This window comes from Trachymyrmex cornetzi, unplaced genomic scaffold (genome assembly GCF_001594075.2).
Source record: "Trachymyrmex cornetzi isolate Tcor2-1 unplaced genomic scaffold, Tcor1.1 scaffold109, whole genome shotgun sequence".
NCBI lineage: Eukaryota > Metazoa > Arthropoda > Insecta > Hymenoptera > Formicidae > Trachymyrmex > Trachymyrmex cornetzi.
In genome coordinates this window covers 243,004-270,681 of record NW_017295642.1, presented here as the reverse complement: position 1 = coordinate 270,681, position 27,678 = coordinate 243,004, and the positions used below count along the sequence as shown (strand labels likewise).

Below are 27,678 nucleotides of genomic sequence, written 5' to 3'. Positions count from 1 at the left end.
GCATTTGGTTTGCTACATATATAGGATGGCGTTCAATTTCTTACTTGAGAATTTCTAGGCTAACTCACATTTTGTAAAAACGGAGAAAATAAATTCTAAAGTTAAAGTAATGGGAAACGGTGAGCTAATTTTTGGTTCGCTCTTGCAATAAGCTTGATTGTTAATTTACTACGATAGATTTAACATTGAAACGTAAGGTTAACATTCTCACGTTTCACGTACAGCAGCAACTTACACCAAGCTTTTTTCCGATATTGCTCTCGCATTACGTCGACTACAAAAATAATTGCAACGCGTTAAGTGCAATCCGGCGAAAACGTACGCGCGCTCAATTATCCGTTCAACAATATGCGAACGACTGCATTTTACGACTCGGTTGCGGTACTTTATACCGAAAGACAATAACTCGCGGGGACGAACCAAAACTTTCAATCGTACGTGCGCGAAAACAATTCATCCGAGACAATTTATTCACGTGACTTATTTTTCCTATACACATAGGTACGTGCCCGTCGATTCCGCTTTTGTCGACTCATAAACAACCTCGGAGGCAACCGCGCTTTATGTTTATGACGTCGAATATAAATTGCACCCAGCAGAATGTGCGGCGCGTAATGTCCCATTCTGAAGGATGCAGTAATGTTTAACTCGCCCTGTGCCTCCACGCGCGCAATGGTTCCTGCATTCTATACGTGCGATCCTGCGTGCATACATAAATAAACGGTCACGGGTGTGTACGATATATGCATAACTCGCGTCGCACCGTCGTCGCAGCCTCTCACCGACGACAACATCGAGAACCCTTTCAATTCACGATAGCGATGTACCAGCGGTATTGTCTCGAATGTTAAATTTATCTAATTCCGCTTCTGATAAGGTCGCTATTTTAGATAAAACGACGGGCTACAGTGTCCAAACAAACTAATCGTAATCACGATGATAAAGCCTCCACTTCCACGAGACTCAGCGTTAAGGATAAATGTTGCCATCACGGTTACCACTTCTCCGGTTTTCGACCTCTTGCTTCTTTAAATCTCCAACTCTCCGGCAGACGGAAAAAATCTCAGGCTGTAATATTTTAAATTTTAATCTTTTTTTAATCCTCCGTTGGCAACATGGTTTAATTCTTCTGTTAGCGCGGTAGGAGTATTCGTGGAATGGAGAAAATTGCTTTATTATTACTTGTCTTGTACTTGTCAAAGCTTTAATAACGAGTTTCTACCTTCACACGAATCGGATTGTATTTTACTTATTTTCTTATAGATTTAAATTTATCAATCAGAATTCTTAATCAAAATATCGATGGTGTCTTTGAAGACTTCATGTTGCTGGCATTGCCATTAATAAATGTGCGCGTCAATTTTCCTCCGGTTTAAAAAAAAAAAAATCTCCGATAGAAGGACCAAATCTAATAATTTTCTTTTCGAAAAAAAAAATAAGGCTAATAATTTTGGCAATGATAATCAATCCTCGACAGGAGCCTTCAACACAACACCGGACAAAAAGTAGTAATCATGGTTTAACACATTTTAATGTATTCAATCATCACTTATCATTTGGATAAAAATCAGTCATCGCGACGCTTTGAAACGTCATAGGTGATAAAAAGTTTGGTTAATTATGAGCATGTGTCGCACCTGCGTTTTCTACCGCGATAAAAGCGTGTCTACCGTGACGAGAGCGTCGCAAACAAAGAAGTTTACATTATTCGCATTATGTGGTTACATTACGGAGTTGCCAGTAATTTTTCTGAAGAAACGCCCCTGCGGTGCCACTTCTTATTTACGTTCGTGGACTATAGCATCGTCAGATTGATATATGGTCCCTCGAGTTAAATTCTATGTGATAATTTCAACGGGATGCTAGAAGCACTTCGCTCATCGAGCTTTTCAGCTCTCCTATCGCTTTCGTGCCGGCGAAACGATTTATAACGCGCACCTTGCGTGCCGTGCGGTTTCTCATTATCTGGTATCAGCGGCAGAATGGCATTTCACGATCAAGAAATTGCGCAATGGATTCGAATTCCACGCGTCCGTTCAACTCCGCGCGATTAAACGCGCGATCGGGGGAAACGCATTATTCGAACTTCGATGATCGCGTTATCACTATTATATCGGCAAACCATGATCGAGTAATTCTACGTTCGATTCGCGGCATCACAAAGCCGTGTGTCTATAGGTGCAGCAGGTCAGACAATTTCTGTGTAGCGCCGTTTTTACTCCCGACTGCCTCTAATCGAAGATACAACAAAGGTATAACAAAAGGAGTATGCGTTTCATCATGAGATTGAATCGATTATCTTATTTCTCGGTAACTACAACACAGTCTGATATCAACTTTCACATAAATTACTTTTAATCAAGCTCGATTTGAAACGTATAATCATCATTAACTCTTAGTACACATCTTAGTTTTGGATACCCTTACTACACACGTTCGGTCGTTCATGTTCTGGATTAATTTTCATCACTTTTACAAGTATATAAAAATTATTCAACTATTTTTACGTTTATTTTGACATCTTTAGAAATATTTGTACAGTTGTATATTCATAACAAATTGTATATAAATTGTTATATTTAAATATAGTTAACAAGATGAGAAAAATGTACTGTTTCATGTAAAATATTGCTTAAAGGAAAAACATGGTTCAATATTTTAAAATTGATATTTCAAAGTACAAAAAAATAGTTAAAGTGTCGGCTGTCCAAAAAATTGAGTTATTGAGTAACTTGAAAATGTTTTTTAATATGCATGAATGGCTATAAATTGAAGATATATTGCATTTACATTTTAAACAATGCGTTTTATTATTGCTATTGTGTTAAAAAAATATTATAATTTATTAGGAAAATGTTCTTCATAACATTACAGACAACATTTAACACATGAGTGCAAAAAACGATCGCGATTATTAAGAACTAATATGTTGTTCAAGGGTTAAATTCTTTTTTCAATAATTCGCGAAATATTCTTGCAACACAAACGAGAATTAGTTGAAAGTAAAGAAAAAAAAAAAAATTTTTAGTTACAAAAAATGTACACTCTGTACACTTTGGGTTATTTCAGAGGTGAACTTTGGAGTTATGCTAGTTAAAGAATATGCACAAATTGAAGTCTTCAACGCACAGAACTTGGTCTCTAGATACCAAACTTTCTTTAGGAATAGAAAAGAGACTGGTATTTAACCAGGTGCGCTTAGTATTTCAAAGAAAAGAAATGCACAGGACACGAATGGCCCAAAGGTGCATATTAAGCATTAATTGTTTTGTTAAAGAAAAGGAAAAATGATATTATTATTGAATTATTTTGTATTGTATTTTTTATCTCTCTTCCGACGGGCCGTAAAAAGGGGCTGCAGTCGATAACGCATTTGCATTTTGATCGCCGTCCCGAGTGTGCGGATAGGCAAAAAATTATAAATGTAAATACGCAAGGCGTTAGCTCGGGGAAGTTACGCCCGGGCGGAATATGCAAAATTCCCGTCGCCGTGCGTTATATGCCCGGCGGAAGCGCGCATTCGTTATCCTTTTTGCGCGTTTAACGTAAATCTGCTCCTGGTATCAAAGTATATTGCAAAGAAGGAAGGTTACGCGCCACTATACGTGCTTTTTGACCGGGATCTTGCGACGAGTGTCGATGAGCCATTTTAATTGCCGGCGCTCTTCTCGCCCGACAGACCGTTGGAATTAAAGTCTCGGAAACGAGGACGTGCTCCAGGGACAGCACGGGTAAGACCGCGAGCGATGAGAAAAGACGGTAAATCTATTGGGGCGTTATTAACTGAGCGGTTGCATATTACTCTACGTAATGCGGCGTCGTCTCCGGAGCATGCGAAAGCGCACACGTACCGTATACTGGGTTATAATAACGGCGGCTCGGTCATTCGGTTTTAATTAAATGAATATTCATGCGAACTTCCCGCACTGCAGCTGTTGGAAGAGAAAGAGAGAGAGAGAGAAAGAGAGAAATGAAACGGAGAAAAAAAGAAGAATCGAGAGGTCGTAAGAATGTCTGCGGCAGCATCGGTTGTAAAGATGCGTTTTAACGTTTATTCGTTCATTGTTGTTCCAACTTCACGATGACGGCGTAATTTGCGGTGCAGTTAAGCTAGAAATTTCGAAAATAGTTGAACGAGCGTACGTTACCGCACGCCACGTGTCGCCGTTCGACCTCGTTTACGACGAGAGTAATTCATCGGTCGAGAGGAGGAGAGCCGCCGAAATTAAAGTTTAAACGACACTCGAGGGCGGCGCCGGCGACGCGATCCTCGAGCGGAAATACGAGGCTCACGTACTCGCTCCGTTGTTAAACGAGGGAAAATTATCTGGAAAACACTCGGACGTATACTTGGCAGTTCGCGCTCGCCAACGAACTCTGCGAATGAGATGCGAATATTTGCTCCGCACCGAGAAAATCCCGAGAAATATTGTCCTTTAAATGCCGACGGATCGCAGAGAAATTTTATTCGCTTCGTTAAAGCTCTTTATTTTATACCTTAATCTTTTTCATTTTATTTAATTGACAGCAGTAAATGTGTACCATAAAGAGTTGCATGGCTATTCTCTATGCTAAAGATCCACTCAAAATGCATTGGACAAACAATTTGGTTGCATTAATTGGAATTTGGATTAAATCTATTTATAATTCTGGTTGATATAGACAGAATTCAGATTGATCTGAATTTTCTGGTTGATTTTTAATAAAATTTTTCTCAGTGTATATATCAAATTTTATTATTTCTCAGAAAGTCACCGAGAGTATTTTTGCCATGACAATCTCTTCTAATAGGCAGTTCGAAATCTTCTTTTAATAAGCTGTTAAAAACTATATGTTCTATATAATGGATATGTGCAGAAGAGATCGTCATGTTTTTGACAAGAGAAATATGGCCTTTCTTCGCTCTTTTACCATATTTGGTCAAAGCAGATCTTAATTGATTCGGATCTTAATAATATTTTTGCGTGAATCTTACAATTCAATAACAAACAGTGCCGATGATCGGTCGGTTTTGGAACGATCCCAAATTGAAACTAAAACACATAATATCACAAATTATAAATTGACAAGTAATTTAATAATACAGATGCTAATGAGTATCTTAAAATATATTATTTTAATTGACACTATGGCGGAGAATAATTAGATATAAATTGAAACGCGATCAGAAAGGATCTTGGTTCGTTTATTTATTTTATAGAAAGAGAGAGATTCGACAGGGATAGATTTCTCTCGAATTTTTGCGACGTTTTGTACATTCGAGAATCCGCGATACAGATTTCGCGAATCGTCGCGTATCATTCCAATTCCGAATTGCCGGGGCGTGCTTTTGTCCGCTCGCTTTATTATTGTCAATATTGACTGTGTTGATTGACCCTAGAACACTCGCTGCATCAGCCTGCACCCGCCTCTTGCCATTCCGCATCGCATCGCATCGCGTACGTGAGAGATGGGCGGGTGATCGTAATTTTTCATTGGTTGTTGGGTGAAACGGAAAAAAAGTGACGCCAAATATCGCTCGATGGTTTCCGATTTATAGCGGATTATCCGCGTGCCTGTTGTCTGCTTTTACCCATTCAAATTGCAACGAGAATATAAGCTGATGAATGCATTTACGACTTCGCGTGCGAGAGAGAAAGCACAAATAATTTTGATATAGTTTGACCAAAGAGTCTGTGTGTGCCATTACTAATTCATATTTAATCCCGCATAACTTTCTTCGTACAAATACTATTGCGGCTTGTGCGTGCGTGTGTTTTAGCTAGTTTCTGAATGTATATTCAATTGAATTGAGTAGAGTAAATTTTCCAACACGGTAATCACGAACGCACGCAGTAACTTGATTTGTTTCGCATGTACGGGAATCAAATGCGACATAATTTACATATAATCGAGAGAAACCGTTTGTGCGGACTTTGTCACGCAAATGCAAGAAAATTAATGATACTAAAGCTGAACGAAAAAATCGCGTAGTATCACGCGCTTAATATTACTTTCGCTCGTTGCGTTTTTAAGATGCAATTCAGGTTTTACAATTTGTTATGCATTCAGATTCTCAAAGAGCGACTTAAACATATGATAATGAAATTCTCCTTTGGTATACAACAACCTGTTTGAGACACAAAGATATTCTGGGTTACTTCTCTAACTCGATTCGACCGCAATGTAGCTCTGCGAATTTCCTGTAAAAGTGAAGTTAACCAGCGCAATCTCGCAACTGTTTTCACCAACGCAACTCGCAGCGAGATACGGAAGGACTGTCTCCAAATCGAAAATAAACAGGTGTCATTTGCTTTCAAACGGGTGCTGTTTGTTGCTTCAATGTAGCAAAAATTTAATTTACAATTTGTTATTTATGATATCTTGTTCCAAATGAGGGGATACGCAATTCAATGAAACAACGATCCAATTCACTTGAATTGGATCGTTGTTGCATTGAATTGTTGGACTATTGCAAATAGGTATCGGACTGTTCCCATCTGGAGGGAGAACAATCGCAACTCCTTGGAATTAATGCGATCCCGTTGTAGTCTGACAGTCTTGAGCTTCCTGATGAAGTTGGAACGTTTATCTTGGAAGGCGGCGAGTCTATTCGAGCCTGTCTCTTAAAAGGACGTCTGAGACGAAATTTCTTGAGACGCGGTTACACTTCTTAATTAAGATGTGTCAGAACGATACCAAACTTCGTGTTATCTGGCAAATTATTTCAGTCGCTTGTTCAACGAAGCGATATCGCTTAAATGGGATCTTCATCGCGCGGCGTTAAGGGAAAAGGATTTCAGAGAAATCTAGCTTAATTCGAGTATATTTAATGAACGTTGTACGTAAATGATGAAGATTTAATGTTAAAAATTCAACGCGAATATTTTTCCAGAAGACAGATATGCTCAGATGTGACAGCGGTGTCACATTTGTATGAATAAACGTCATTCTTCGTTAATCTGTTATTCATTACGTGGAATAATTCTACAAATCATATTCACAATTATGACGTGAATTTAAAATTAACACATGGTCCTAGTAGATATAATATTTTATACGCGAAGTATCTACGTTAATTTTGGTCCTTGTATTAATTCTGCGAATCCCCCGTGATATTAATTGAAAATTAATGCCGAGTGTAACATATGTTCGGACGAGAAAAGCTGCTGTAGCACTATAATCCAACTATATGCTGTATAATTTATACATATATATAACGCGGTTAACTCGCTAACATGTTACTATTGTGCTATGATATATTATTTATTGTATTACGCAATTTTGATGAGGTTTTGTGAATGACAGTCGTCTACAATGGTATATAAAGCTGGTAGTCGTTAATTGAGTGCCCTTGGTAACCCTACGTCAATTTTGTCACATCCGCTGGCCATATCTGGGCCGAAGATAACCCGACAGCAAATCTATATGCGTTATACAGCGTGGCGTAACTAATGTAGTTTAGAATAGGCGTGTCCGTCAAAGAGCGAGCCGCTCTACCCAAACTAATCTAATAAGATGAGAAACTCTGTCGGATATCTCAAGCATCACATTATGGCGCCGCAAATGTAACATCCCGGAAATTCTCGTCCTTAATATCGTGTAGACCTCATTTATAAAATCGAATAGCCTTACCGATGATAAATAATACTTCCTGATGAAGAATCAGAGTTTTCTAACTAAGCGAGAACATGGAAAAACTGAATCTCAATTTTGCTAAATAATACCAGTGAAGAGGACGACGTCCGTATCTTATTATTTATGCGACACGAGTATCTTCGTCGCACCCCTTGAACGTGACCATCTTTGGCCGTGTTGGATTTCTTTGCGGCAGCCATTAATTAGAATCTGTGTCGCGAGATTCGAACGACGAGTGCATCTCGTTGCATCTCGACGATGCGAGTATTGCACATGGAATCGAGAGTCATCATGCTTGTTCTCTCGTCTGACCTATTCTCGTTCATTCTCGCTGCTACTCGGATGAGCATGAATCTGATTACATACAGTAACTACATTCGTAACTTGCGATTGCGGAAGTGAAGTTTTTTCTTTCACTAATTGATATATGATTATATTACGACAATCCATGTCAGAACTATTCAGCCCAAAGCTATTTTCGAGTGTTTCACATAATTGCTTCAAATATTTCGCGTAAATTGCGAGTATAATGTTGATAAATACGCTTGTGACAAGTGTGGTTAACAACGCGGATTAATGGCTTGGTAGAACAAGCGATGGGCTGCATTCTGTCGTGTAATTGCCACCGCGAATTTGCAGTATGTTAATTTTTGGTAATCTCCGGTTATTATACATAATGAATCGCGATAATATTAAAATAATAGCAGGCCTGCCCAATTTGAGCTCCGGAGTCAAAACGTTTAGCCATTGAGTTTAAGTAAAAAAATCAATATTGGTAAGATTATACGAAATTATAAAGTGTTGATACACATCTGAGCGACGCTTGTCGACACTTTACAGTCCATGAAATCTTATTCTTTTGAATTTTTTGCGTCGATAGCTTTGCATTTTGGCTTCAGAGCTCAAATTGGAGAAGCCTATTGATAATAGTAATACAAAGCGGGTAGTAATAGTGCAATTTTTAGTATGTCGTACGATAAACTCATGTAAGTACGAATTTTGCGAGAAAAAGTCCATGACCCAAGTTGCATGAAATGAAAATAGTCGAGATCCGACGACGCGGGAATCAATGACCTTTAAATCCATCAGCGTGATAAAACGCTTCGGCAGTCACGAAACATCACCGTCAGATATATGAGGGAATTTGCAAAGCAAATTTTCCGGATTTTACCTACGGTCGCGAATTTTTATTCCGTTACCCTTCGAAGCTTCGCTTCGCTTTAATCTCGCTGCCATGATATGAGCTTTCAGTTTACCGACTTTTTGTGTGATTGCGAGCGCGAGAAAATGAAGAGTCAACGCTTCGTGCACAAAGCTCACGTGCATATTCATTATTAGCCCGGGTGCCGACAAATTAGCGTTTCCGACATTTATCAAGAGCGTAACTATCCAACGAGTGGAAGTAAAAAGGATTCTTTAGCTACATGATTTGTTAGCGAAAAAATTGTAGTGTTATACCTCTAAAGTTACAAGTATCTACAATTAAATGGCTTACTGGTCTTGTTCTAAACTAAAGTCAACTACAGGAAAAAAATGAAGCTTCCGAAAGAATCTTAAAAATGTACGACCAATTAGATAGCTTCGTGGAAGTCGTATAAAAGATGCAATATTTAATTACAGTAAAACTTTCGAACGTTGTGTTCACGACAACGCCATTGTCTTCAGACTATTTTGCCATTTCGTGCTCTCGTTTGCAACAAGCACAAAGAACTTAATAAAAACAGCAAAAATGTTATCGCTTTATAATTTCAAAAGTGACATAACTCAAAAAGATTTTTCAGAAAAGGGGAGAAACTATTTTTCAACTTAACAGAAAATAATTAACTATAGGTAATCAAGTAATATTGACAAAAAATATTTTTAACATTATCAAACGTCACTTTGTCTTTTTCGTTTCATAACCCTTGAAAAACCATCCTTTTGAGTTGTGAATACTACTATTAATTAGCTTTTAATTAACTGTTGCGACAAGTGTTGCGAATGCATTTTGCATGTTGTGGCTTATCTAGATCTACAGCCCTTTAAACGTTTTCGGAAATCAGTCTGCGTTCTGTAACAGCAATAATCCACGAAACGCGAAGGAAAGTTTAAAGACCCGGTCTAGATAAATCGCAACACAGATAAAATGCATTTGCAGCGCTTGTCGTGACAATCAATTGAAGTGTGTGATTAATAATATTACCGACACTTCTTATTGGCTGTCGCGACAAGTTTTATGAATACAATTGTCACTTTTCGACTAACGTTTAACTGGAAATCGATGGCTATTCTGCTAGAGATCTCATTATCCAACCGGAGAATTGAAATTTTAATAGATCTGTTCGCGTTGCTTGAAACCTTTAAAAATTTTTGCATAAAATAAGAAAAATATATAAGATGCGTAGAGCGGGGCTTTTTCACGGGACAATTCAGACCAGAGTGTTTATGTTTCTAAACAGCACAGATTCAACATTCGAAGGTCATGTTTACGCTTTCAAGAAGCAATCGTGTTTGTGCAACGTAGTTGTAAGCACGTCGCTGCAAAGGAAAAGTAGTTTATTGCCAGAGTTGAAGCTTCTGTGACTGAAGTTGAAATTGACGGAATAGTCCCGCTCTACTCTATTTGAACGTTGAAGGGAAAGACAGAGAAAACGCTGAGTGCAAAAATTGCAAACATGGACAGACCTATTGTTGTGTTCATTAAAATAAAAAATTCATCAAATCTAATCCTTTTACTGGAAATATTTTTCCAAAAATCAAAGAAAAATCAACGCATGCACTTGGGTCATTAAAATTTTTAACTAGAGATGTTTCCATGTGTCAAAAAACCATAGAAGTAACGACTGTGATTGTGAATTGTCAAAATTACGCTTATCCTAAAAAAAGAAAAGCAACTTACCAAAGTGAAGCAGGAATTTCTTTTTTCATCACCGTAAAGCCCATTTCCACCGTTTCGATAAAAGGCTCGCTATTCAACACGTCGAATATATTTCCAGATAACAGCAGGTAGAAAAGTGTCGCGGAACTTTTTTGTCGCCGAGATGCGGAAAGTGCGAAATAGCGATGGCGATAATTTATTAACGTCTCGGCAGAGAGTAACGTTGCTTCTTAGCGCAAATAGCTTCGAAACACGAAGAAGAAACATATGCAGGACGCTCATGCGCAAGTCTAAATAGCGGATTAGAGGGAAGGACGTTTCATTTGTCAAACTGCTCGTGCTGTGAAATATCCTGTTACCATAATTTGCTGTAAGCGCGACTGGAAACCAATGATCCATGATGCTAATATTCGTATTTCATGATTTGCGAGATATCACGTCGCAAGAGATTATTAGAGAGACGTGAGTTATTTAGATTTTACATAAAGAAAGTGAAGTCAACGATACATACGTTGGTATCGTAAGACCGTTATGACATCATGTGTCATCTCGCAGAAAAGAGCCAAGGAGAACCGCATTACTGTGGAACTGCATTTATTAATTCCTGAAGGCCACGCGCACATTAACAAAGAAGAAAGTCTCGAGTGGTGCCTGAGGAGTCTCGAAATTTCTCAATATCCCGTTACATTATTGCGTCACGGAAAAATGCGCGGAGCTTTTTACGGAAATGACGCGAGACGTAGGAACGCGAAGACGATGCGGAATGTCGAATGACTAAGGTAGTAATCGGAGACTATTGAATTTCTCTGTTACAGAAGGTGGACCCCGAGCTGATATTTACCAAACAGGAACGAATTGGGAAGGGTAGCTTCGGTGAGGTTTTCAAGGGTATCGACAACAGGACCCAGCAGGTTGTGGCCATCAAGATTATCGATCTCGAAGAGGCGGAAGATGAAATCGAGGACATACAGCAAGAAATTATGGTTCTGTCGCAGTGTGACAGCCCATACGTCACCAAGTATTATGGATCTTATCTCAAGGTAGGTAAAAAAAGTATACTCTTCTTTGATATGTTTCAAAAAAAACTTGCTTGTTATTAGGGCCATCGAATTATATTTGCTGATGGAATAAAATACTAGCCAAGACACTCCTCTTTTTATCACTGTTCTGTCCCAATGAATCGCAGCCGTATAATCACATAGGCACAAAAATAAAAGGCCGCTCGATCGAGGGCACTTGGCTGTTACGCCCCATCATTTTTCATACAGCAAAGAATAGGAAGGGCTTGACGGTCGGTTAACTATTGCTTCCGGCTCGGCTGTGTCGCATCGTCCGTTGCTTCCGCTTCCTGCGAGAGGTTCAATGAGCACAATCGGGAATATCACAAATTCCCGCGATTCGTTCTATGACGTCGTAATAATAAAAGTGATTTTTATTTCGCGATTTTAATGTCTCATTATAAATTATTAATTTATTAATTTTGAATAAAATCATTAAAATTAATAGAATTATTAAATATTTCTGTAGAAAATATATATATATTTTTTAAAGAAACTCACATTATAATAGCAAAAAACATCCATATATAATATATATATTTATTTATTTATTTTTACAATAAAATAATAATAAGTTGATAGAATTATTAGAAATCGATTGAAAAGAAAATTTTTTTTAAGACTCATAATTGTCTAAGAGAAGACATCTACTCACTTCAAACGAATACGATTTTATACCGTTCTATCGTGTGCGCCAGGAAAATCATGTCGATCAACGGGATCGAGATCCGAGCGCTTCGTTAAAAGGTCGCGGGCGGTCGTTTGCATAAGTCTCGTGTTCCGCTGGCTTAAACCTGGTGAACCACAACGAGATTTTATGTTTTACGTGATCGTCGACACGCTTTCAATGTTGGTTGAGAAGTGACGGGTTTTCTCGCTCATATCGTTCTGTTGCATTACCGGCAAGCTATTTGCGATACTGTAAGGAGAAAAGACAAGAGAAACATGCATTAAATGAATGCATTTCAATCTGCAGAAAATCATGATGTCTGAAAGTGAGAAAGGATCAGTGTATTATTACTGAAAAACAGTAAATATTCGCTAATGATTACATCAGTTATATAAGTGTAGCACTGAAGTTACTGATTCACTTTTAGAGAGTATATATTATATTTTTTTATATTCTTCAAACTAACAATTTCATTTTTAGAGTTTAAGTATTACTTGTAAAAAATTCGATTCTTTAAAAACTACCTACTTAAGAGTTATAAGTATATTTCAAATTTCACAGATATTCATTCTCAAATTAACTAACTAATCGGGATTGATAACAAGTACAATGTATAAAATAGTATTTCTCATGAATATCGTATTACTCGAAAGAAAATGAAGCTTGAATATTTGATTTTGAAGTACACATTGAACTTGATCTCATCCCTAGTAATAGCGGTGCTTCCTAATAGCTGCAAGCAATTACTTGGCCTAAGATGTGTTGTAGCAACGAATAAATCATAAACTTCATGGCTCCTTTAATAGAGTAACAAAGTAAAAGTACGCGATTGTTATCGAGGATTGTTGAAGAACCGTTAATTGCGGCAAAAGGGGAAGAATTGCACGCTGATCCCCCGCGAAACTGCAGGACGAGAAAACGGATTACTTTTACGCGCCCTCCTATTAACCCTCCTTCGTTTTCGTGGCTAAAGACCGGTGGAAGCTCAGTGTGATTACTTATGAAATGAAGCGACGCTCGATATCGCGCCCGGCCGAGAGAAGTTTCCTTAATGACCGCTGCGAAACGGTCATTAACGATCGTTAGTTAGTCGCTCCCGCGAGCGTGAATATACTCGGGTTGAAATATACATTCTCGCCAATTTGCGCCGCGACGTTCGCGATTTGAAAACTGGGCGCGGGCGTTCCCGCTCACGCGCGCTCGCATAAATAATTGTGCAAACATTAAGCGATCGTAATTATCAAGCTCGCGATTGATATTACGAAAGAACGTTACGATCCGCAGCGGAGCGTTACAAACGGCACGACGAGCTGTCGACTTAAGGAGGTGTACAAATGTATATAATTAGTGTAGTCACGAGACGATTAACCAATGAGAGGTCTTATTTATCACGAGGACGAGAGAGATAAATGGTTTGATCTGTGCAAGGTAAGATCTATTTAAGCGATGGAAACCTGCGACGGTGGAGAGGAGCATGTCGCTCCGGTAAATGTCAAAAGCCGCGGACGAGGTGTCGCGATATTTCCGCGTTTGCACCTCCCAAGCTCTCTCACCGTCGAAATTTTTCCATTCCCCCCCGCATGATGCGAGAGGAACAATGGCACGTTTCCGCGATGACACATCGACGGTTATTGCGGAGATGAAAGAAGGCACGCGGGTGCCTACGCGCCCGTCTACGCGCCTGATGTCATCGTGTAACGGATGTACCGTGGCCACCTCGCTACCGCCTCGATCGCCGTAGCTTTCCTGCCTTCGGAAACTGTTATTAAGACAGGATCAAGTCGGTCAACAACGGTTATCAGGTGACGGCACTCCTCGATCCGGTAGCATGTTCATCACAGGGCGCCGGACGAAATTTTCCCGGCGCATACGATAGAACGGTATATCATAATATTCGTTTGAAATGCGCAGATATTTTCTTTTAGAGAATTCTGACCCTTTAAAAAATATTACCTATATTTTTGAAATATACGTTATTTTGTAATATACTTTTACAAATATTTTTAATAATTTTACCAACTTGTTATTATTTTATTATAAAAATTAATAAATAAATAACGGATGCTTTCTCCTTCAGCGTGCGCTTAAAAAAATTCGTTCGAAGTAAGCAGTTTTTTTCTAGGAAATTCTGAGTCTTTAAAAAATATTGTATTTTTTTAAATATATTATTTTCTAACATGTTTTAAAAATATTTCTAATAATTCTAACTTATTATTATTTTATTGAAAAAATTACAAATAAATGGTGGATGGTTTTTCCTACAGCGCTTAAAAAAATATATGTGTGTGTATACACATATTTTTTCAAACCAGAAATATTTAATAATTTATTAACTTTTGTCGTGACTCACTGTTTCCATAATACCTCGCAAGTTGCTAATAATCTTCGTCAATTGGAAGAGATTCATGCTGCTTGCTCACGTAGACAATCATCAATAAGAGCTACAGTGAATTCGTATCTCGTGAGACGTTCAATCTCGTGGGAACTGCAATTTCAACTCGATTACGTTCATTTATAAGGTACCATAGAAAGAGTATCTGAATTATTAGCGTTTATGCAGATTGCGATATTTATTTTAGAAACGGTATGAGAATGCGTAGATGACAACAGTACATTGAGTAAGTTAGACGAGCGAGACAACTCTCGCAAGACTTAGCGGCACTCCTTCGGATTTCTCAATCCGGATGTGTCGTTTATTACGAGGGCGTCCCGTCGTGATTCTTCTCTTGTTTCCTCTCACTGCTCGTCATAAGAGACGGCTAGAAATATCGCGTCATTATTGATCTTTTAAAAATAATCTTTCGAAGCCTTCAGATTAATAAAACGATCGCTGCACGTGTAGCTCATGTTACTTTCTGTTTATCGTTCACTACGCGCATGGCTCTTGATGTCTCAACATCAATTTTCGTTATTAAAATCGTTGCAAGCGAAATAGGCTTATACGTTATGTAAAATCATTATATAATGCGTTTTAATAACGCTGCAGAATCCCAGGGGTGTATTGCTATAATTAGCAGAAGCATTTTTGTGAAATGGAATTTTACTCGTGGCGTGTAATATCTGCTCTTTGTATATATGAATAAAAATCCGCGACGCTTCTTCTCTTTTATCCTATTATATTCGCGGTTCATTGTGCTCCAAACAAAAGACAATACCCGCATTCTGCACCCGAATAGGAATGGCACGGTCGAAATTTTACGAATGAACGAATATAATTGCACGGAACTCATCTTGGCGAAGTCGTCTTTCCTCTTAATAATGAAATCACGGCATCTTCGTCATTCCGTTTATTAAATTTTTCCGTATGACTTTGAAGCAAAGAATGAGATAGTCGTATTGTGCATCCATCATCCATGACTCGCAAACAAAGCATATCCGTAGACAGAGCACGTGTATCGAGATTTTCGATTTTCATTATTTGCTTTTAATTTTTGTGTGATCGTGGATGCTACAAAGCCAACGTCCAAGTAATGTCAAGTAGGTCATGTGTCAATTTTCCGTAAAAATCACGTGATTCTACCACTCTAGTTTAACTTTGCGGCCGAGATTTACGGTCAGTTGCTCGATCGACGCTGGAAAACACGTTCCCCGATAATAGCGGGTCGAATGAAGAGGGTGCTTTAACTCTTTGTGACCTTACGTTGCGCTGCACGTGATGTTGTGCTTTATCATGAAAGTTATATCGTCGTTGTCATCGTTCATGAGGGAAAGCTTCAAGTGATCGAAGTCACGGAGATTACGAGCGTGGTATTTAAAGTTTGAAAAAGAATTCATTTACACGAGAGAGAAAAAAGAGAGAGATAAAGGTAAATCATTATTTATTGTATGTTCTAAGAAGAATATACATTCCTTTAAGTTGGTTCTTTAGTAAATCGAGTTATCACAGAAATGTCTAATTTTTTATATAATGAAGTTGAAGTACCGAAATTAACGGGTGCAATATTCTACGGTAGATTAACGAAGAAATAAGAGAGAAAAAAAATGTTGAAAATGTAATCTTTCACGTATAACTTAGTGACAGATAAAGCTCGCAGACGCTTCTTTGACTAACTGCACACAAATCTTACCATAGACTTTTCTCAAAAACGAGATTATAATAGTGTAAAAAATTATGATTTTAATAGTCACAAAAAAATAATAGGTCAATGTGGCCAATCCGGAAAGATATTTACGTGCATAAACTTGTACATAAATTTAACTTCAAAAAGTAAACATAATCTCATTTTGTTTTCGTTCGATGAAGATGCAACACTTGATTTACTATCGTATGTTCCGTACTATTTTATTAAGATATACACGTAGTTTTAATATTTTATCTAAATTATGTAGATATTTGTAATTTTGAGTGGGCCTTGATGAGGCACCCCAAATTTTCGGCACTTTACTAAAGAACCACCTTAAGTGCTAATAAATGTTACAATTGTAATTGTAACAAGCAAAAATTGGTAAACGTCAATAGAGAACTCGGGTGTAGAGATATACATATATTGGATATAAAAATATTATATGAGAGAGAGAGAGAAGAAAATTAAACAAAAATAGTAAAATAATATATCTAAAGATAATAAATGAAAATAATGAAGTAAGATTAAATAAAAATGAATAAAAAATAAGTAAAAATAATAAAATAAAGTGTAGAAATGAAATATGAAGGTAGAAAAAAATGAGAGAAAGAAAGTAAATAATAGAATTTAAATTAGGGCTTAAACACGGCACATTTTACATGAAACCTGCATCCTATAAAACGCAACATGGCATGCAAAATAGAGACAAAAACGTTTAGGTAGTATGGGTGATTAATGGGACTAGTCAATTTCTCTTTGCTCTTTTTGGAGCACTATGCTCTTTTATACCTTCGCCTCGCAAAATGGCAGGAGTGTCATTGGCATTGACGAACGACGCGACGGAATTAATCTTCGCTTTGGATTCGCGCCCTTCCGCGTCACACTCCCGCATGACTAAAACGCCGAATTAAATGTCGATAAATTGCAACTTGTTCGCGAGTAAATCGGCTTAACTGCATCTGTGCGATCAACAACTTTTTTTTCATAGCCGAATTAGACCTTTAAATCTGCCGATTTGCAGGAGTTTAAATTTTATCTTTTATTTTACGTTTTTTTTTTTAAATCATATCGAGCACGTTACTTTATTTTTAAATACAATACAATACAATTTTTTTAAGCGTACAGTGCTAGAAATTAGATTCAAAATTTTATATAAAATGAAAATCTAATGTTATTTAGTTCTAAAAAAAAAGTTGCGATTCCCGATTATTGTGCTTATTATAAATTGCGGTTATTTTTGCATTCGATTATGGTGATTATTGTATGCCAATGGATCTTCTGCCTCCAAAGCACTGAAATTAAGCGCCTCTGTCGTCATTCGCCGAGAGTGAAAGCAGTCGATTACTGGACTCCGTCAATTAACCATAATTGCCACGAAAGAGGCGGGGGCGAGATGTAAGGGGATTGAAAAATAATAGTCGAGTACACGAGGGGCGAGTCTATTCTCGACTCGTGTCGAACGAGAGATCCAGACCATTAGGAAATTGGCCGACTAATAATAGTTCTGTTGCAATGCGTAACCCGTTACGTAAACTGACTCCTTAAAGTTTGTCTTTTTTTTTTATAAAAACTCGCATATAAAAATATACAGGGTGTTTTTCGAATCGATCATCACAATTTTTTATATACTTACGATGAGTTGACAACCAAATATTTTTAACAAGTTTGCTGATTTTTAACGAAGAATTAATTGTGTAAGAAAAATTTTAAAATTATTTATTTTTCAACAAAAAATCAAAATCAAATTTTTTTTTAATGAAACTATATTTTTCTTTTCATATTCTTGTAATACATAAAAAGATAAATTCATCGATGTATTATTATATAATATATAATGTTTTATTCGATCCCAAGATAATTCAATTAATACTTATAATATAATTCACGAATTTGTCGTCGATAAAATAATGAGACAAACGTAAACAACTGTAGGCGACATAGGAACGTACACTTCTCATAATAGTCATCGAAATCATACAGAAAAATTAAAACACACATAAAGTGACGACTGATATGAGGAACATTCTATATATGCGAGATGTACTTTTTTGTAAGATTATATTTTAATTTCACTTTCAAATCAGAGAAAGAATTGGAAGAAAAGGGGTAAAGAATCATACAATTAAATGAATTTCCGATCAATGACGACTCTTGATCATGATCTGCCCAACCAATCTGTTCTCGAGCGGAGCTCGTTAATTCACAGTTTGTCGATTAGAGATTGACCTGCAATTCACTTTCTTATTATCCCCTATCCCTGCTGAATTAATTCACGCGATTATCTCGAAATCGATATCTTTGATAACGTTTTTAGAACAAGTCGATAAATCGTCGCCTGTCAACCGTCTCATGCTTCTTCCTGTCGAAGGAAGACAAAGAGAACAGAGGGATGACACAGCAACCCTCTGTTCGTGTAGAAATCCACAAAAGTGGCTAGTCGAAATCGAGTTGAACGAACCCTCTCTCGATGGCCACCTACCTCGAGAGGATATCGATGGGAAAAAGCTCCTCGAGCAAGCCTTCTGACCATACGACGGTGATAAATGGTGCAATTTTATGGGCAGCCAATGCTCGCCATCCTGGCGAACGCCCTCAGTCCCGCGTGGTCGATCCGCTTAAACTACGAAAATTATTTGCCATAAAACGACGGTGCGCGTCAACCACACGAACGTCGAACGAAAGCCAAAGCCAAGACTTATGAAGAGCCTCTCGCGAGGAAATCCCGCAAAAGAAGATGGATACGAAGAATCTAAGAGCATATGCTCACACGAGGCAACGCGTCCTATGTTTATTCATTCCTCTCCTTCCATGAATTTCTTTATCTCGAAGCGTTTGATATTTCATATCTACCCCGAGACTTCGTTTTACTCTTGGATCACGTTGAGAGAAAAATGTTTGGTGACTATAATTGTATGCTAAAATAATTATAGTTAAGAACTCAATTTTTATTGGTATCACCATGATTTTTCATTTTAGTAATAAATATTATGTTTGTCGTCTTATTTAAAAAATATAAAGCTGGCATCGAAAATAAATTACAATTAAATTACAATCACACATTTTTTGCAACCATTTCTTTCTTTCAATATATAGAATTCAACATTCGACATAATACAAGCTTTACACGATTAGCATTACATTGACAATATTTTCAGCTCAGTTTTATATACATAATTGCGAAACTATATTGCCGGAAATACTAGACGCGCTCTTTTTAAAGCCACAAAAAAACTTAAATAATAAACGAATTGGCCAATTACAGTAGAGACCGTAAGACAATAATATGAGTAACAGCAAATCCATGTTGATTTCCTTACTGCTTACGTCTTAAGTTTTTTTGTTTAAGTTTTCTGCGTCATAGTTTGTCATAGTTCTTAACGGACATGGTTCGATAATAATTAGAGTCCGTCCAAAACAATAATTAAATTTCAGCCAAAATCGAAAACCGAAATTTCGGTTGTGTCAATTTTAGTCAAAGAATATAAGTACTTCTTCTTCGTAAACATCATAATTTTAAAACAATAATTACACATATTAAAATTAATATTATATAGGAAGAAGAGCTATATGGCTTCAGTCGAAAATTACACATTTTCAGTTTCAGTAAAAGTTTCAGATTCTAATAAAAATACTGTCAATATAAATACTGATAATATTAATGATGATCCAGATTTCTTGATTCTCGAGCTGTGGTAGGAGATAAAGCTGATGCTCGAGAATGAAGAAATCCAGATCGCCAATATTCTACGTCAATCCATTAACATTAACCACACGATCAATAATATGTCAGTATTAGTCGTTACTGATAGTATTATCGACCGTAAAGTCCGTATAAAAGTTTTTACGACACGAAAACGCAGTCATTCGCAAAGTCCTCCTAGAACATAAGCGATTCCACGCTCATGAAGGGATGATGTTTCGTTATTCACGACGTTTGCCCTTTCGCTTGGCAACACTTGGCGGCGAGAAGAGTGGCGTATAATACATACGGTAACGCGTAATTGCAAGGCCGCGACCGACAGCGCACCTCTGGGGGTCGGCCGAGTGACCCGGGAGAGAAGAAAGGGAAGGATCAATTAATTATTTCTTTATAATCGATCGAGCAAAGGGCGTAAATCTTCCAATATCCTCACGCGGATCATTAGCTCGGGCCGCGCTGATTATTAACGCGCGATAACTCATCGGTTTTATCGTTCTTACGCGCCGCACCACTACAGTGCCTCCGCCGACCACCACAATTAACGCGCGTCGTATAATTTATCCGATAAGTCGCACAGTGATTGGTCATCGATGTCGGATATAATTACCGCCACGGAGAGGAGGATCCGGTCAGCGATGACGCGCGTTGCCTTGGAGCAATGAGCACGTTGCGCTTGTGGAAAATTAATAGGCCAATGCAGGAAACAGCGGACGCGTTTTTCCTTAACGGGCCCGCATTAGACGGTAATTTACGGGCTGTTCAAGAGGGCGCGATAAATCTTCATTATCGCGAACAACACCGCGAGATTAATCATATTGCTGCTCGTTGTTGAGGAGAGGTCATCTTACCCCCATGGTGAGGATGTTGCTCGCTCCGTATCGTTACTTCACGGTCGATCTCTATCGTGATCGGAGTGCGACTCGAACGATATAATAATATGCAGTCACGCAACATGTCGTCGTTCTAGTAAAGAAAAATACGGCATGATATAAATATAAATATATTGTGTGAATATAATACATAGAGATTCTGAGAAATAATTATAATACTTACCCAGTTTTATAAATAAAAATCTATTTTTCTGAGGGGAAGAGAAGTTGTCACGTGTCTAAATGTTGAGATGTCTCTGTTACATTACTAATTAGGTATTAGTATTACGCTACTAATTAGATATTAGTTACGTAACTAGTTATCTTAAAGGGATGCTAACGGTGACTCACATACAAATGATTTACAACACAGGCATATAATTTACGAAACGTCGACACGTCACTGTACATACTACTACGGACGCGGTCCGATTTACGCACAATGCTCACGAGCATCATTTATCCTTGTTGACATTTGATAAACAACAAGAATGAAATGATTCTTAAGTGTCATAAGCGTGAATCGGACCGAAGTCTACATCAACTACTGCACGAACACATATGCATAAAGCACTTTAATCTTTTGCATTACGATATCTGACCTAATTTTGAGAATTCAACATTGTTTGCTCATGTAATCTGCAGCTCTGGCTGCTCTCATTTCGTACCAACACACAGACTGCAAAATTTTTGAATGAAACAAATATTAACACACGTTGATAGCTTTATAAAAAAGATCTAAATTTCTTAAGGATGTATTAGACGTACAGTCCTGGCAAAGAAAATTAAATTTGGATGTATGTTTAATATTTACACTTCAAATAAATCGTATACATATGAAAGTTGTACGAATAAGATTATATTTTTGTTTAATTACACATTTTTGTAATTTATTTATTTTATTTGTTATTATTTTTATTGTTAAAAATTAAAATTTTAAAAATGATAGAAAATTTTACATTTTTCCTTTATAAGTACTTTAAATATTCAAAATAATTTATGCAAAATTACATTGCAGTTTACTGATTAGTTACAAAGATATAGAACAAATAAATATTTTATTTATTTATTGAACCACTAATTCATGCGTCAGAATGTAACTACGTAAATAATCTTGAATACATAATTATATTATTTATATTAAAAAATTGAGATTTTTATCATTTATTTTGTAATACGCGTTTCCATATATTTTTATTAGAGCATAGATTAAAAAAATACAACTATTTGTTAAAATAACTTAAGATCAGATAGTAAACCGTTACTAAATTTGTCATATTACTTTTAAGCGTGATTTAAAACGATCCGTAATATTTTTTCATAGTTTTGTTATCATTTTGAAAATATATATAAAACATCCTTAAATTGTTTTTTTCGACATAAACTTGACCAACCTGAATTACAGCTTCTACTTTAATTGTGGAAGAAAATTATTAAATCTAATGAATTGTGCAATTAAAAAAATAGCGGGCTAGAAAATAATTTGTTAAGTAGATAAAACACACTCCAGAATCACCTTAAGCACAACTCGAGATGTTGTATTCGTAAAGATTACTGAAATTTTCTCAAGAATATCAGCGTAGCTAATATCTTCCGGCACATTTTCCTTAATTACGTTTCAAGGTCCGGCCGCGATCGGGAATAGTGATTGTTCGGTGAAGCGATCTATTTTCGTTAATTGGCAGCCGCTTGAGATGCTGCTCCGGATCTTTATTGTCGGAATTACCGGAGAGCCCGCCCGTAACGCATCTTACGTTACGCCGATGGTTCTCAATCTCATCCGCATTCGTTCTGCTTGACAGGGTACGAAGCTATGGATCATCATGGAATATCTGGGTGGCGGCTCGGCCCTGGACTTGATGAAGGCCGGTAGCTTCGAAGAGATGCACATCGCTGTGATATTACGCGAGGTGCTCAAAGGGCTGGATTATCTGCACAGCGAGCGTAAGCTCCATCGCGATATTAAAGGTACGTTCGCTTGATAAGGCACGAAAGGTGTTTATTGGTACCTTAATGCTCTTCATACACAGAGGCTTCTAAAGATAGGTCCTATTGATTCAAATTAGCAAAACATCAAATATGCTGATCAATATTTCGTCTAACTAAAATCCACGTGAATTAATTGCGTTAACTGTGACGCAGAACTCTATTAAAAAATGTTTATTTATTATCAATTTATATAGAAATTACACAGAATGAAATTTATTCGTTATTAATAGAGTTCTTAATTAATTAATAATATACTGCTTTAAAATTATTTTTCTATTGGTTTAAAAATGAAAGATTATATATATAATTCGCATGGTATTTTTATTAATTTTATAGCGGCGAATGTTTTACTGAGCGAAATGGGCGACGTCAAGTTGGCCGACTTCGGTGTAGCCGGTCAGTTGACGAACACCACCAGTAAACGAAATACCTTCGTCGGCACGCCGTTCTGGATGGCACCCGAAGTCATCAAACAGTCCGCTTACGATTCCAAGGTAATTGCGTTAATTAAATTTCGCCATATACTGCGGAATGCATCCGTCCATTGCTATAAACCAGGTTTATTAAGTTTATCTACATGCGTATCTCAAATACGAAAATATCTTTATTTATTTTCTGAAATTGTTTCTGAATATTGTTATCGTTTGCGTGTATAAAACAAAATCAGTTTATTAATCTTCTTAAATATGACGATATAGTGATTTTCTCTTCCACTCCTCTTTGCTTTTTCGCTTCTTTGGAAATTGGTTTCAAAGTGGCACGGTCACATTTTCATTAGCATTTCATTAGCACTTCATTTAGCAAGTGGTAACTTCGCGAACGCTTGTCCCGCAGGCTGACATTTGGTCTTTGGGCATCACTGCGATTGAGCTCGCGAAAGGAGAGCCACCCAACAGCGAGCTGCATCCCATGAGAGTCCTCTTTCTAATACCCAAGAACAATCCACCGCAGCTGACTGGGAATTACACAAAACAATTCAAGGAATTTGTCGAAGCCTGTCTCAATAAGGACCCTGAAAACGTGAGTATACCGTTATATTCATGGCTGTCTATATTTCAAGTTGATAGTCGATCGTGTCTCGCGCTTCAGAAATATATATTTTTAACGCCCCGAATCGTTCAACGTCTCACTAATCAATAATGTAACCGATAGCACTAGAAAATTAGTTTAATGAATCAAAAATTTCGACATATGAGAAACGTAATCGATTTTTATTTTGATCATTGTGCTCCTCATATCTGTGCAGAGGCCGACGGCGAAGGAACTGCTCAAGTTTCAGTTTATCAGGAAGGCAAAGAAGAACTCGTACCTGATTGACCTGATTGACAGGTACAAAAAGTGGAAGTCGCAGCGCAGCGAGGAGTCGGAGACCGAGAGCGAGAATTCGGATTCGTGAGTATCTTGATTCGCGTTTCTGTCACGCTTCTTACGAAAGTAAAAGCCGCTGCTTGTTATTTTCGTACGTTATGTACGTTCAGGATCTTCTTTTTTTTTCTGTCGTTAATTCCGCAATAAATTTATATCTCGAACGTGCAAGAAGAAGGAAAACCAGTTCGAGGTCGTTTATCAATCGCGCGGTATAATAGGCCACCATCCGAGCACGGTACTAAATTGTAACACACTGCATTACACGGTGTTCAGGGAGGAATCCAAGCAAGACAGCGACATGGACGAGCCATGGATAATGACGGTGAAAGGCCCGCATGGGGTCAAAGGATCCGTGGTGCCTATGCTGCCACTAGATGAACAGCCCGCATCTCTTACCCTAACACACACGAACCACAGGTCCTCCAATCACAATCAACCGAATAAACCACACGCGAATGGTGCCTCGCGATCGCCGCCGAAGGATTCTACGCTTATTCATTACAGAAGCGAGTCCTCACAGAAGCGAGAGTTGCATGATGGTCTAGCGAAACACGTGCCTGTAAGTTCCAATAATCAATTATTTGATATCTCATATTCATATTTATGTCTCTTTCTTACTTTCTTTTTTATTTTGTAGCCCCGACCACATGAAGCCGCACCTCCACCACCGGTGGACACGAGAGAGAAACGAGATGAGAGAGACTATCGTGACTCTAGCCGAGAGTCTACGCTCAGAGAATCAAAGGAGATGCGCGATAGTCGCGAGAGGGATAGAGAAGTCGTCAGAGAACGAGAACGAGATAGGGAAGGCAGAGATCGGGATAGAGCCAGCAGGGACTTCAACTCACGAGAAAAGAGGAGAAACAGTAAACCAGACGTGCCCATCACTTCGATGGCCGATCATAGACCTAGCGAGGACAAGCAAAGGCCCAGAAGTTCACAGGAGCTCAAGCATCCGCGAAGCGTTGCTTTGTCTGGTGTCGTTTTTCCTCTCCTTTCCGAGGTATTATAAGTAATACTTAAAATGGTAAAAATATGAAAAGTGTAACAAAACTATCGAGAATTTATGAAAATGACTTGTGTTTTCATAATATTACAGCTTCAACGAAAGCACCAATATTCGGTGAGAGACAATAATGGCGAGGGCGGTAGTGGTGGCAAGAATGGCGGTGCTGTAGAAGAATTGCGAAGCGCTTTCGAATCGGCGGAACGCACGTCGCCAGGAATGACAGAGTCCCTTATCCGTGAACTGATTAAATCCCTACTTCCCCCCAATCATTCTGAAGGGCGCCTATCTATGCTAATGGAGAAGGTTATTTTAAGGTAATATCCTCTTGAGAAAATACGCACCTCGGCGGTACATTTGAGCAAAAGGAACAACATGCTCTTTTGTTTTAGGGATACGTAGGGACGCGAGAGGACAAAGGTCCGCAAGAGACTGTGGTCCCAAAATATCCTGACATTGTAAAACCATACGTTATTTCTCTCGATTATCAATTTACTAATTAATACGAACCGAGCATGTCGTCGATGAGTGGCGATTCCGAACGTGAACGTGAAGGTGCGAGGGAAATGTGTTCCTTGCCCCGTCATCCCATTCCCTCCTCGCTCTTCCCCTTTCTCGCTAATCTATAAAGGCCGTACTACAACGAAGTCTATCGAAGTTTTACGAAGTAGTCTACTGAACCGCCCCATTTTCATCTGCCTACCTCACCGTAGGATAATAATACGTAGATGGACGGCAGATACACGCAAAACGTTGTGCCAGTATTCTTGCAGTTCCTACTCGTGTAATTGTCATCGATTTTTTTCGGAACTTCTCTAATGAGCTGTTCTACATTTACACGCTTCTCCATGTCGGTTCGTCGCCCGACAGTTCATTTCAATCAGGAATCAATTTATCATTATGGAAGTTGTATATTTTTGACTTTTAAAAAATGTGTTAATTTTTTAATATTCCCGGCTTTATCATTTTTGAAAGTATAAATTACATGAAGCTGCGCATTACATCCAAAAGATATGTGAAACTATATTTTATGTTTAAAAAACTGAAAAGTAACGTATTTAATGAAGAGTTATTAATTAAAAAGTATGTTATTTTTTTAATATACTGCTAGATGAACGAAAAAAATTGTCAGTCGATTCCTTTTTTACTACTTTAGATATTGAAACGTACTTCATTATTAATAGATTAATTAGAGAGAATATCGAGGAGAGGATTCGATTTAATAGTTACGAAAAACCTTACCCTTGAAAAAAAAAAGATAACACTTTAGCGATCTTATATGGCAATCAGTTGCGAGTAGAGAAAGGCGGAAAATAGACGGCAGTGCGTTTGCGAAAAGGCTGAATCGAAACCTCCATTACATGATAGCCTAATAAATATCTTTTAAACCTTCTTCATGTTCGGCGTGAACATCGATCTGGCGATACGACAACAAAACAAAAATTGTACAGACTCGGCAAAAGGGATAGATGAAAAGTATTCGATGACTTGGTCTTGCCTCAATATAGATACGTTCGCAGCATGCACTAGCGAGCTATCTCGAGCATTTGTATAAACGCGATCTCTATAAGGAAACAAGTTTTAATTTTATAAAGTTTTGAAAAAATCATGCCTTTTTATTAATATTTCTCTTTACAAAGGGAATATTTATTGAATAGTACGTTCTAAAGAGAAAGAAGGTAGCAGCCAAGCAAAAGAAAAAAGATGTATTCTTTGAGTAGATTTCTTCCTGTGGCTTCCTACGCTAGTGCATGTTTCGAACATGAAAGAAGAAAGCTCTAGTGCTAGAGAAATTGTAAATATGTATGTAGCGCGATAAGATAGTCTTATTGTTCTGATCGACGTCTTTGCCAACCGGTCGCACAGCTCCGTTAAACGATCTTGTTACGAAGAGAAAAAGAATTCCTTTTCCTTCCTATGATCACATCGTTCGTCATTAAAGAAGATGATAGATATAGAATATAGGCAATATTGCCATTACAAATTTATCAAGGGCTTTTATCGTTTCATGTAGTTTTCGCTTATTGCATAAAAATTGCAAGTAAACCGTTACAATTACAATGTTTCAGAAACCGTACGCGACGTATATAAAAAATAGCGTTTAAAAATATATATAATTAATTTCTAGTTGTGTGTAAAACCCATTTGAAAATCGTCGAAAAACAATGCTATTTTAGAACTCTATCATCAGTATACGTACATCCGTGAAAGACGCTTCAATCTTTCCACATCGCGCCTTAATATTTCATTACGTCATTAACTTAGAATAACAGTGGAGTCGTCCCACGTTAACGTGTCGTTAAACTATCTGTACAGTATTGCCGAATTGTAGAATGCGATTCGAGCGAGAAAGAGAGACTTCGAGATAAAAGCGCCTTTTATAAAAGTTTCAATTCTTCGAGACAATGACTGACGTGGAACGACTCAACAATCGATTCAAATGGAGTTTGAACCACACGAAAAGAGGGTACGAGGAGAGT

General features: G+C 37.7%; 1 protein-coding gene across 3 annotated transcripts in view; it reads left to right on the top strand.

Annotated features, from left to right (window-relative positions):
- GckIII (Germinal centre kinase III) overlaps positions 1–26,201 on the top strand; it is a 128,951-nt gene extending 102,750 nt beyond the window's left edge. For all 3 annotated transcript variants that reach the window (XM_018507398.1, XM_018507390.1, XM_018507382.1), the window contains 9 exons: positions 11,290–11,514; positions 22,638–22,803; positions 23,161–23,318; positions 23,659–23,844; positions 24,071–24,216; positions 24,466–24,751; positions 24,830–25,195; positions 25,292–25,515; positions 25,591–26,201. In XM_018507398.1, the coding sequence (XP_018362900.1) occupies positions 11,290–11,514; positions 22,638–22,803; positions 23,161–23,318; positions 23,659–23,844; positions 24,071–24,216; positions 24,466–24,751; positions 24,830–25,195; positions 25,292–25,515; positions 25,591–25,600 (1,767 nt within the window). In that variant the 3' untranslated portion in view covers positions 25,601–26,201. The remainder of the gene's footprint in view (positions 1–11,289; positions 11,515–22,637; positions 22,804–23,160; positions 23,319–23,658; positions 23,845–24,070; positions 24,217–24,465; positions 24,752–24,829; positions 25,196–25,291; positions 25,516–25,590) is intronic.
- The last annotated feature ends 1,477 nt before the right edge of the window (positions 26,202–27,678 follow it).